We start from the raw sequence: 13,422 nt of genomic DNA, 5'->3' as shown, positions 1-13,422 counted from the left end.
AGCCAAAGGCCGATCATCAGCATTTCATTCCGTTCTTCTCTGCCAGCTTACAAACTAGCTTTTCTTCTCACTGTTCTCTTTCGCCTCCTGAGTCAGAAGGCCTTTCTTACTGCAAGCTTTCCACGGGCTTCGTGCTGCTGCTTTGTAGGCAGGAAAAGACAAGAGCCAATGGGAGGAAACTCCAGACCTTATTCAGATATTAGCATGGGCAGCAGCACTGACCATGCTTATTCCCCATCCAAAGATACTCTTACCCAAGGCCGCCTCCTACACACACCTGAAATCACACTTTGTATTTGACACAAACCATTTGATAGTGTCTCATTCCTAATTAAACTGGTTTATGCATTAAGAATTGCCATATAATGAATTACTTTTCCAATAAATTTGTATTTCTCTGAAGCTAGAAACCCTCTTCCATGTAAATAGATACATGGACAATAGGGGAAAGTAGGACACAACAGGCTTTGACTACCTCAAATGCCTGAAGCCCAGCTGAGGCAGAACCGAGGCTTTAGTAGAAATCTTTAAGTTCCATTTCCCAAACTGGTGAATGCCAGAGCCTCATGAAAAAGTGGAAATTACTTAGCAAATTAAAAAAGAAAAAAAATCCCATCCTTTAGGTATTGCATGCATGCGACACGCAGTAACCACCTTCACAGCTTCAAAGGGTGCTTTATTTTGTTTCAGTACAGATTCAGTCCAGTTCACAGAGAACACGTTAGTTTATACATATCTTCACTTTGTAGGAGAAATGGACATGAACACATGAGCACTCAGTCACCAGCCTTTGATAGCCAATTTATGCCATTTTTGCCTCACAAGCATCATGTATGGCACACAGGTTTCACCAGTGTCCCATATAGGACCACTGTAACATCATCCTAAAAACACAGGAGAGCAGGATGTAAATCTCAAGGACTGTAAAACTGCATGCATATACATATATATATATATATATATATATACACACACATATACACACTGCTTGGGAATTTAACTTTCAAAATTGTGTTCTCGACATTAACTTGAAAGTTTGTTTTAAAAGAATGTGTCCCTGAATAACGTATGTTCTTCCTTGAGGCACACGTTCAAGTTCAGGCTTTGGATAGCAGTCTTCATTTCAAGCTGCCATTGAGAGCCGAGGACTCGGAGCAGACAAAACTGTCTTAAATCCAGCTCTCAGTGAGCTGCAGTAGCAGCTAATAGGAAGAAGGGAACCTGAATCTCAGCAGAACAAAGCAGTCTTGCATGGTTAACCATGTAATTAGAACCCGAAATACCCATGAAGGCAAGGATGGTAGCTAAACCATTTCCTGTTAACCTACCAAACTTACCTTCCTTGTTAGACATACGGTCTGGTAATGCTTGTGAGGCATTGGGTTTTTTGAAGTACATCATAGGACTTAAGACTGGAAAAGCTCATCTACCTCCCCTGCACAAGCAGGCTTACACCAGGTGGTCTAGCAAAACACACTGTTACTCTTCACAAAAATCTTTATTACTTACATCAGTTATTTGATAACACCCAGTACAAACTATCCCCATCACAGACAGAGGTTCTGTCTTAAAGTAAAATAAAGCTGATAAATACTGTAGGCAGTTATCTTCTACATGAAAAAAATAAAAATCCCCAAATCTTCTTTCTGGAGGGCATTAAAAGGTAACTTATTTTAAACCATGTTGGTTGTAAGAGTGACAAAACACCAACATCCTCTACAACCTAACATGAAACAGCTAGAATATGGAAAAGAGTCACAGAATGAAGATGAGAAGACAGAAAAGGGACTATGAAAAAGATACTTTCACTCTGAAGCATGTTTCAATTAGCTTAGATTTTCAAAGTCATTTTAGAAGTTCTGTGCACTTAACTTGCTCCTGAAAACTCCACTATTTTTCTGACCTTTCCACCTAATTATTTTTCTCTCCTTTCAAAGAGCAACAGAAAATGAGAAAACAGATCACAGGAGAGACAATGAAAGCAGTGAGTTAGCACATACTATTAAGTACAGAAAGTATTCTCTATGCTGTCAAATGCAAGAGCAACATGGCAACTTTCACTTTTCCTCCACTTAAAGCAATCACATTTTAAAATGTTTAAAAGAAAACAACCAAAGTTCATGCCCAAGCTCCTCAAAGTTAAACACAGCATCTTACAACTGAGAGAACACTTGTCTTTTTATTTGTAAACCAGAGTTTGAAGTATCTTACAATATATTTTTAACTTCATCTTTCTAAGGAAACAGCATTTAAGAACTGAAAGAACAGTGTGCCATTAAATGTTAAGGACCATATTTTAAAAACCTTTATTAAAAAAGGTTATATATGAATTGAATGGTATGATGAATTTAAGTTGTATTTTAAAGTCAACTACTTAAGCATCTAAATGATTGAAAATTAAGTGCAAAATTGGAATTCCAGTCACAGATGAGGCTGTAGAGTTGTGCTTAAGACAGATGAGGTCTACCTACGGCAGGCACAGCTGCACACTCACAAGCTAACTCGGTCTGTCTCAGCCATGAATCCTGCAGATCCGAGTGACACCGCCGATTAGGTCAGTTTGATCTACTTAATATAAACTCTCCCTTTCTAATAAGAAGGATATTAACTAAAGCTTTCAGTTAAGCAATAAAACCTTTCTAATTAGCAACAAAAAAATAAAAGTGACATGCTTGCTCTGTTTCAGGCACTTTCAAGATCATAGTTTATTTACTGTAGGTAAAAAGCTAGTATACAGATTAAGGGAACCCTTAAATTTCTACTCTACAGTTATACACCATCTAGTATTCTTGCTCTGAATATGAAGCAAAAAAGTTTCTAAACACCTGTAAGCCCCACTATAAATCTGCATTGTTATGACGGAAAAAAAAGAAATGTAAATTGTTGCTTAATTTTTTCAATGAGCAATATTTACATTGTGAAGCCAATGGAAGATAACAAGGAGTAGCAAAGAGGCAATAAATTTTAAAAAGCCAGTTTTATAATTTTTTTTACAATAGTGTGCTAATCAGCATAATTGTATATTAAAAAAAAAAGGAAATCAAAGTATAGCAGAGCATCCATTACAGAAATCTTAATTTGTCTGAACTGCAGTCATTATTTGCTAACTGTTTACATGTAACACCTGCTAGGACTGAATTTTTGCTTTTAAAGTGTAAAATAGATAAGGTGTAAGAGACAAACATTAATGTGTGTATGAAATAAAAAACTGCACTCAAGAATTGTACTTGTCACCTCTTCCATACAGGAGGGAGTGGAAAAAAAAAACCAAAACAAAACAAAGTACAAAAACAACAGAAAGCAATCTCTTTTCGTACACCAATTATCGAAGGCAATGCATAGACTGAGAATACCTGGATGGCAAACTCTGCAGACATTGGAAACAAACAGCTTTCACATACATGCTCATTACAAGAGGCCTCTCTTTCCATCGAATGGCAGTGGCTGACAGCAAATAAGGGGCAGCAGGTGTACGACTAAGCAGATCTTGCAAAATACTAAGATGGGGCAGTTGTTAATATACAATTTGAACTATATATACAATATAATGGAATGTATACCATCCCAAAACTGGTTTATGAAACAGCTGGACCTTTCCATACTAGCCTTATGACTCAGCTATCGTTCTAATTAAAATAAAAGCACACAAGAGACTTACATAAAAAGTAAAATTAATGGGGTGTTTTACAGGAACTATTGACAAAGCTGCTTAATGGCATTTCTGCTTTTAAAGTAATTTTGTTAGATATAATTGAAACAACACCTGTGTATAAAATGTCCTGAAAGACACTTCAACATGGAGCTTTGGTGATTTAAACCACTTCAGTAACAGTAAGATGAAAAATAGATTAAACAAAGTATTTCAGATAACTCAAACTGAATAGGAAATGGAATGCCAATATGGCAGTAAAACCTTTTTCTGTTGTTTTTAAACAGGAGAGTCTCTTGTACCAGCAGAATCCTGCATACAGATACACAGAGAAAGAGGGAATACACCACTTAAAATTCCCATTAAACAAAAGCTGATTCATCATGTGAGAAGGTACAAATTACAGAAAACATGAATAGTCAATAGAAGACTAAACAACTGGTTTACATGAAAGGAGAGAGAACACTTCAGTCTGAATGAAGTTACTTAGTGAAAGCTGCTACAACAGCCCACAGAACCTCATTCGTGTTGGCTTTCATACATTCAACCTCAGGGTCTAAATCCAGAAGCTGCCGCACTCTCTTTGTGGCTAAATCATACTGCTCATCCAAAAGGGGGGCAAAAGCGTTCTCCAGAACATCTGAAGCATGGGCTAAGTAAACAAGTGCCAGCAAGCGCTTGTCCATGCGGTGAGGGTCATTCACCCATTTGTCAAGAACTGCTTCTTGAACCTTCTTGATGAGGCGCTGTTTGATATTGTTGTTGGTGAGAGGGTGCGTAGTCATGTCAAAAAGAAGGAAGTTCTGTTTCTCTGTTGTCAGTACACCTTTTTCCACTAGATTTTTAGCTAACCGTTCACGGACATTTCGTAGTTGGTAGTGCAACTTCAGTGGGTTCCATGTTTCACCTGAAAAGACAAGCAAAATACCCAGTGGTCAGGCAAAGTCTAAGCTATACTGTTACAGCGAATTCTCCACCTCCCTCCCTCACTGTGGTGCACATTGAGCTGTCAAATTTATATAGCTGACTATTACACTAAAATACTGTGATAATGTCAGCATTTCTCCAATATCTGACCTACCCAGATATAGACAAAGAGACAGAAAATGTAAGAGCCTCCTTGAAGGAACGTCAGTGTACATTTAAAGTTTGGATGAAATGCTAGTTAAGCCATTTCCTGATTAAGGATATGACATAACTTGTACCAAAGTCTTGTACCAAAGAAAAGAAACCCCAAACGAAACCCAAACCAGACATGAAGAAAGAGTTTAATAATAAAAATAAACAGTTTCTCCAATCTTTTACATTTGTCTGCTTCCACCCTTTTACCATTTCAGAGACTGAAGGAAGTATCATTGCCTTTCTTACTGCCATAGAGGCAAGCTAATACATACCTACCCAGTGCATTTCTCTATTTCTTCAGTTTTCAGTCTCTCAGTTCCTGCCCCCACCAGGTGAAACGGTAACCATGCACTGTGCGTGTGTGAGGGATTTGTACATACAAGCACATGTTAGGAGGGCAACTTAATATTTCTACAAAAATTATTTCTAATGCTTTTTGTTAAGGCAGGAGAACTGGGTTCTTCAGAGTGCATGATTCTGTGTGGATAGAGAAGGGAATTTAAAAAGCACAAAATCAGCACCAACGCTACCGATAAAGCTAGAACTGTTAAGCAAAGAGAAATTCACCTTTGCTTAAGAGTTTACTTAACAAGCTAAAAAATTTAAGTCCAGTCTAATAAAGTATTTATCATACATACTAAAAACTCCTCCTGATATAAAAGAGTCTATACTTATTAAGTGGTGAGAAAAGAAACAGCAGTACGTATTTCTTACACAAATGGGAGTTTTCTATAAATGAGGCAAGAATTTCTGTATCAACTTGTTTCTGTATCAGAAAGCTTTTAAAAAATTAATTGGTATAATAATAACAATAATAATACCCACAGATTACTTTAAGGTTTCTCCTGCTGTGATGGAGGGTGACATATGCTGTATCCAAGTAACAGCTAGTTAAGTAAACAAATGAGGTGATACCAAGTGCATAGTGAGAGGCAGAAAACCCACTCACTCCTGAACTATACAAGTCCCTGTAGGTCCCACACTCACTGACTGTGATTCCCCAGCTTGACCATGAATTAAACTATCACACACATACTAAACAGTAGTTTCCTTACAGCATTTCACAGGGCAAAGGCTATTTCCTAGACTTTTCTACATTTCTTAGGTGGATGTGGCTGTATGGCAACAAAAACCAGTACTGTGCTGACATCTTGTGACCAATCTCCTCAATTACACCGACACTTGCCTGTCCAGGCAGATGCTTGTTACGTCTACAGAAGACCCGACATTTTGATCCAGGCTTCTGTATGCTCTACACTTCCTTCCCTTAGAGGCTATCTTAAAAACAACATCAGCCTAGCAAACGTGACCTTACACGTCCACATTAACATTTCCATGATGGCTTTGAACTTGTATGTACTGTAACTTCAAGCTGCATTCTTCACATTGCTCCTAATTACAACAGGAGAGCTATTTTCCAGGATCAGGCCCTAAAGCAAAGAGTTCATAATAAAATAAACCCTAGCAAAACATAAAAATATTTTTCTTCAAAGAGCAGTCCTCTAAACCATGAGAAATACAAAGAACTCTAATGCCATCCAAGAACTAGTAATTAATAACCATTATGTAAGTAAAAATGATTGATCCAAGTCTTGGTCACCACACTGACAATAACTATTTTCCCAAAGCCAAAGCTCAGCAGGGTCAGGGAAACAGCTTAGCTCAAAGAAAACATACAACATTGTTCATTCATTAGTTGACCTTTTTTAAATCAGTACTAACTTGACGTGCTCTGCACTGGGAGAGAAGGTGAAATGTCAGCACAAATTATGTATTTGGGACAAGAAAAACGAATTGGTTTTGCAGGCTGTTAAAGTGAGGGAGAGCTGAGCAGGAACTGAACTGCCACGCTGTGCAGCAGCCATGCCCCCTACTGACAAGGGCTGCTTTGTTTTCGTGACTGTCAGGCAGAGAGGGGAGACAATAAGCAAGAGGTGAGGGATGGCAAGGAAGGACAGGAGCATGAAGTGGACAATGCAAAGAAGGCTGTTTAAGGTGGTACAGGATGAAAACAGCAAGCAGAGAAAGGTGGAGAAATTTGTTCATTTTTGAAACTCTCATCAGCTGTTGCAAGTAACAGATTCAGATAGACAACTTAAAGTGTCATTACCCACACCCCACCCCAACCTCCCAGAGTCATGATGTTGACAAAACAGCATGTTTTTCTCCTGCAGTGTTGGCACAACCGAAGTGCAGTTCTGATGTACTCCAAGGAAGCGGCTGTATTTTGTAAAAACAGACAAACCCTGGTGATGAATTCAGGCTACAGAAACAAGAAAACCCCCCACAACCAAGTAAAAGCACTGCATGTTAGAAGATGGTCATTGTTAATTTCAGTTTAATTTATGCATCCTGGGGATTCAGCTGTTGGCAGTGTATATGAAAAAAATGTTAACTGTAATTGTGAAAATTAAATCTAATTGATATCTCATCTGTTTTGTTGGTTTTTTTTCCAAAACTTACTAGCTGTGCAGGAAGAGCTGTGTACTAAGTACTCATCTTGTTTTGAACAACAAAGAAACACCTAACACTTGAAAGTATTTATTAAACTTGTCTGCCTAATAAGAAAATAGAGCTCCTGACTCTTTTTTCTTCATAAATTACTGGCCAAATAATCATCAATTTTCACATCTGAGCAGCAAGCTCCTTATCTCTTCATCAAAAAGATCTGAATACCGAATCCATACACCTATACTCCAAACTTCCACTAACCCTGATTTCCAATTACAGAGAAAGGCAGTTATATCTCCAGGGTGCAGTCCCGATTTACTTCAGAAACAGCAGAAGGCACCTCTTCCACACAGTTGATATGTCCTCTGACACTTCCATATAGATCCTTTCTGTATCAAGTCAAAAGCAACAGTTACTTATATTTGATTACAGGCTACAATCAAGAAGAGACTATCCTTGAGAACAGACTAATTAACTCTTTTGCATACTTTCTCCCCCAAAACCTTATAGTATAATCTCTAGTGATGCTAGATAATTACCTTTATTGGGGGGAAAAAAGCAAACACATTATGTCCAAGGCTTACCACTAAGCAGTTCAATCCAATTTTGTACTGTTTCAGGAGGCTGCGTCTCTTTTATGTGTTTCAGAGCTTCATCAAGCAGAACATCCCCTGTAGGAGCATCTGACTTGCAAATCACCTAGGATAGATAGAACAGTATTTTGACTTAATTCATATACTACAAACATTCACCAATAAAATCTGGAAAAAATCTCCCTGCCATCAAAACTAAAGAAATCTTAAAAATCTAAGAAAAAGCAACTTAAAAAAAAAATAAAACCCCCATTTGTTGGGAAATAAAAAAAAACAAACAAACAAACAAAAAAAAAAACAAAACAAAAAAAAAACCCCAAACCTACCTAGGAATTTCATTAGAAAGCTATGTCTTAACACAGCTTTATTTATAGGCTATCTATTAAATTAACCTTAACCTTATAGCACTAATAGTATGCCTGATGCCTTATTCTTAAGCAAGATACTCCACTAAACCAACCAGGTCCTTCACTTCCTCCCCAAAATAAAGTTACTGTAGTGTTAAATTACTCTCTGATAGGAGTCTATGTTACTTCTTCAAGTCAATTTATTCAAAATACTGCAGTTCAACAATTACAAGTTAGCACTTTATAAGCATAAGGTAAAAAGGTAACAGGCAAGTAACAGAAAAAATAACACAATATATAAGAGAAGAAGCAAGAGAAAGCTTTTTTTTTTTTTTTTTAAACACTTCACAGTAGTCAGGTGTCCTGGAAACGCCTTCAGTGTCCTTTAAAAATCATCCCATTAGTTCTGTTCTGTAGTTCTAGTCATCCTTACTACAAATAGTACAGTACATTTTCATAGGGTCTGCGATGACACTGAAATGAGCTGCAGTATTAAGACAGCTTTAATACTGGTAAGATGATCCCAAACTGAGAGGTGTGAAAAGTTACAGAGATGAAGTGAAAATTGCTGGAGAGATCTTTGTGAATACCTAAGAGGTCATACCTGGAAAATTACTTCCAATTTAGATGGTATTACATATAAAGCAGAGAAACTAAGATTTTTATTAAAAATCAGCAAGAATGAACCAATCCACAATGATGGCAACAAAGGGCAAAGTTTGTTTAGATCTAAAATGAAAGCATGGAAGAAATTTTTACAAAAAAAAAAAAAGGTACCAGAGAATATTTCATGATGCCTACTTTGGGAAAAAAATAAGAGATACCAGCTTTTTCTGAAATACAAGAGAGCAGGATGTACTGTCAAAAGCTTCAACAGGCAAATTAAACAGCCAGGGAGCTGTTGAATTGCATTCAATGGAGAATTTTAAGACTAAACATCTGCCAGGGAGGAAGCAGAGAAAACTTATTATCTCTTTACTGCATCAAGATTAAATGGTCTCTTGAGGTACTGTCCAGATCTCCATTTAGGAGCTGGAGATCACTTAAACCATAAACCTTGGATGCTGCATTTTAAGAACACAACTACATTTTAATCCAGGCAACTCCTTCTCTAAAAAACACGTTTGTCTTTCTGACTTACAAGCTTGCACCACAGCATGACTCAAAACCTCTATTAAGTACATATAATGGTATCACATGTCTTCCAGTTTTATATCAAGATTCTGATTTTTTTTTTTTTTAAGTGTCTGGTTTTTAATTATACAGGAGTATACTTCAACTTGGGCTTCTGAGCTGCTAGATTGTGGCTATTAATAGCCACCTTTCAGATACTCCTTCAAAAATTAGTCTAAAAATTAGCCTAAACTCACCCAATTTATCATTTCTTCTTTTTAAAACTGACTTTGCAGCAGTATTTTAGTTTCTTTGAAGTGTCTTACACGATTAGTTTCAAAGTAGTCTTTGTTACACTGGATGTCTCCAGCCTGTTGCAGCTAGTAACCTACTACTCACCATTTCACATTAACAGGCAAGATGTGAAATCATCTTTTTTACCTGCTTTATTATTAAAAACAAGAAACAAACCAAAACAAACCCCCACAAAACAAAACCACCCACCCAGCCACCCAAAACAAACCTCACTGAAGAAAGAAAAAATGCTTTTAAGTTTAGAATATACATAAGGGGTTTTTTTTTAAAAAGTTTAGAAAACAGCCTTCCTTATTTGGGGTTAAGATACTTTTTGCTACCACTGCAAAGAAACGTAAAAAGCTAGCCTGACCATCATGCACTGCAACAATATGAGCCAAAACATACAGCCATTTAAAGGAAAGAGCTGTAAGGTGTAAAGACTCTCCCATTCAACTCAGTCAGGACTCCATAAGCTCTTAAGAAGCCACAATGCACATCAATTTTGTTTCCAAGTTTACAATTCTCTGCAGCCAGGCATATAGCACTCTTTCTTCCTTGCTCGAGCAAGTCCAGAGGAGGCCATGAAGATGCTCTGAGGGTTGGAGCACCTCTCCTCTGAGGACAGTCTGAGAGAACTGGGGTTGTTCAGCCTGGAGAAGAGAAGGCTCCAAGGAAACGTTAGTGCAGCTTCCAGTGCCTAAAGGCGGCTACAAGAAATCTGGAGAGGGGCTTTTTACAGGGGCCTGTAGGGACATGACAAGGGATAATGTCTTTATCCTGACAGAGAGGAGATTGAGATTAGACATCAGGAATAAATTCTTCCCTGTGAGGGTGCTGAGGTGCTGGTACAGGGTGCCCAGAGAAGCTGTGGCTGCCCCATCCCTGGCAGTGTTCAAGGCCAGGTTGGACACAGGGGCTTGGAGCAACCTGGCCTAGTGGAAGGCATCCCTGTCCGTGGTAGGGGGTTGGAACTGGATGAACTTTAAGATCCCTCCCAACCCAAACCAGTCTGGGATTCAATGATTCTTCTCACTTCTCTGTTACACTGACTATTCACAGTACAAATTCTTCTTCCTCCAACAGAAGTATTCTGGTACACACTTCCATGTATTTCTCTTCCCCTCCCCTTCCCAACACATGGACTCAAGCAACCACGGAAAACCAGTCACATCTGTCCTATCTTCATGGATCTGCTCTTTCTTGAGGGATTTATTGCTGAATTATCCTTGGCTAACTCTTCAGAGTCATAAGAGCACAAGAGCAGTGGTAAATCGAGTGGGTTAGGGATCTTGTGAATTGAATCACCACAGAAGTTTGAACATCCACAAGGGGGAATGTTTTTCTATCTCTAACAGAAAAGGTAAGGTAGAGAAAGAACCTAAGATCCTGGCTCTTCAGAGATGGTGGTCCTAGCCTTACTGCAAAAAGTCTTTATTTATTCCAGTTTCTCAGTGATGAATTTGGTACTAAATTTGCCTTGTATCCAGCTGCTGAGGAAATTTCAATTATACAGAATATTTAATTTGCATTTTCCACAATGCAGCTTTATAATTAAGCAATGTTAAAGATTAAGCACTTCTTGTGTTGATTAAGTAAACTTCATAATTTAGTTTTAATATAAAAATTCACTCATAACTAACTCATAATCGTTAGCTGTAAAATACTGAAGTTAATCTGCCAAGGATTTGGTGGGATTTCTTTTAACAACTCTAATGGCTTGGTTTGCTCTCTGAGGTTGCAGGGCAGCACAAAGTACTATTTTCTATCTTCAATAACCACTAGTCCTCGAAATTACTTTATTTATACATAAACCTCAACACTGAAGTATTTCAAAGTTTTGAGTATTTAGAAGGTTTTACTGTCCCACAAAATTGAAAGATGGACCTGGTATGAGGAAGAAGAAGGGCTAATCTGGAAGACACAAGATATAGAAAATGGTATTCCCATGAATCACAACCTTGGATGCAACTAGACAGCTCATTCCACTCACTATGCACAGTATTTAACTCACAGCCTAAGGTGAGGGCAAAGGGAGCAAAGCCTGCAAAAGGGAGGCAAGGAAGACACTTGATAGAGTTGAGACATTTAGATCTAGCCAACACAAAAACAAGACTGAAATTTTATGTTAAAGTAAAACTTAAAACAAGGTGCAAAACAACAAAAGTCATTCATGAGAATAATATCTAAACTGAGAACTTGGGCAGGAGGGGAAGAAATCTCCAATATATCACCAGTTAGGGATTCTATTTGCAAGAAATTACTTAAGCAGAAATCAATCTTCATTTAAATTTTAAATCAAAGTATTTTTCACAGAATCCTCCTGCCTGCAAAAAGAAATCTCAATTGTCTAACTGCCTTACAGCAGAAGAAATAACAAAACCTTAACTAAGGGAAGGGGAGGAGGAAACAAACACACTCACCCACCCACAAAACAACATGATAAGATTTAACAAAAATTAAAAAAAAAACCAAACAAAAAAAAAAAGAAAAAAAAAAAACAAAAAACAACCCCCCCCCCAAAAAAAACCCACCAAAAAAAAAACCCCACCAAAAAACCCAACAACAAAAAACCATACCAACAAACAAACACTCAACAAAACTGACAGGAAAAAAAACCAAACAAAAAAACCAAAAAAAAAAAACCAAACCCAAAAAATACCCCCACCAAACCACACCACCCACCTCCAAACCAACAAAATCTCACACAATAAAACATTGCAAAAAAAGACAAAAACTTGCTTGTATTCTTTACTTTAGATAGGCACAGGTTAATTTGCCATTTTCAAAACAAACAAACAAAAAACACCTCAATTAAAATTTCAGGTAGATAGAGCTGACAGTGTTTACAAAGAAAGAAACTACCTACTAGAAACATTCCTAAATGCCTAAGGAGCCAAAAGCTGTGGAGGAAAAAAAAAAATATGCAAACTAATCAATGCTAAGTACACTTTAAATGGAGCTAAAAGAAGTAGGAGCTGTTTGGCGGAACAGAGGCTTGATTCTTCAAGACGATGAAGCTGGGATAAGGTCGGGGAATTTGTAAGCTTTACTTTAAAAAAACTTGCAAAAGACAGTATTGACAGGGACAAGAGCCATAGAAGAGAATTTATATGTGGTGGATAGACAACATTTGACCATGTTTTCAGTGATCTTGTAAAGTAAGTATCCTCTAATGATGAAGTAAAAATTCTTCTGACACTGTGACTTTGCACATTTTGTACAAAGCAAAAATCCAGCAGCCAAAGTAATAAATTAAGGCCTCAAATCTTCAGCTTAATTTAATAAAGGACCTTTTAAAATTTGGCTATCTTAAAGGTCAGTGAGTGGTACAATAAATTTAACACACCACTCATGCTCAAAACTATATAGAATTTAGTCTTCTGGGGGCCCCAAGGTACAAGGATGGTTTCCTTCTGTTCCCATGCACAAACTGCAACATCATGTAAATTGGTGGCTTGCAGGATACACCTGGCAGGCTGTCAGCCATTCTTTTCAGCTTCAGCCCACATCTCACCAACGTTGTACAAGCCAGTTCCTTCAGCAGGTTACAACCAGTGGTACTGGCTTTCAGTAGTAATGGCTGCCACCCCACCCTGGCCGAAGCCACTGCCAAGTATTTGTAACAAGATTCCCAACAACAGCAGGAACACGTCAAGAGAACAAACAGAAGCAGAGAACAAGTACTGACGGCACGTCAGCTCACCACTGAAACACTTAACTCTGTGCTTCTAACTTACGTCACTTCAGGATACCTATGCCCACGTAAAGAAAATAAGAAGTCTTTTTCTTATAACCAATGTAATTTACAGGTCCTATACTGCCTGAAGCATGATACAAAAGTAATTGTGAT

At 37.7% G+C, this 13,422-nt stretch overlaps 1 protein-coding gene across 1 annotated transcript in view; it reads right to left on the bottom strand.

Moving 5' to 3' along the window:
- Nucleotides 1-3,320: 3,320 nt before the first annotated feature.
- Nucleotides 3,321-13,422, bottom strand: part of GOLPH3 (golgi phosphoprotein 3 (coat-protein)) — a 29,669-nt gene continuing 19,567 nt past the window's right edge. Inside the window, exons 3-4 of the mRNA XM_010010360.1 lie at nucleotides 7,807-7,921; nucleotides 3,321-4,556 (exon numbers count right to left, since the gene is read on the bottom strand). Coding sequence (XP_010008662.1) covers nucleotides 4,132-4,556; nucleotides 7,807-7,921 — 540 coding nt within the window. The 3' untranslated portion in view covers nucleotides 3,321-4,131. The remainder of the gene's footprint in view (nucleotides 4,557-7,806; nucleotides 7,922-13,422) is intronic.

Source organism: Nestor notabilis, unplaced genomic scaffold, assembly GCF_000696875.1.
Source record: "Nestor notabilis isolate BGI_N333 unplaced genomic scaffold, ASM69687v1 scaffold12472, whole genome shotgun sequence".
Lineage (NCBI taxonomy): Eukaryota > Metazoa > Chordata > Aves > Psittaciformes > Psittacidae > Nestor > Nestor notabilis.
This window is presented reverse-complemented; position numbering and strand designations above follow the sequence as displayed.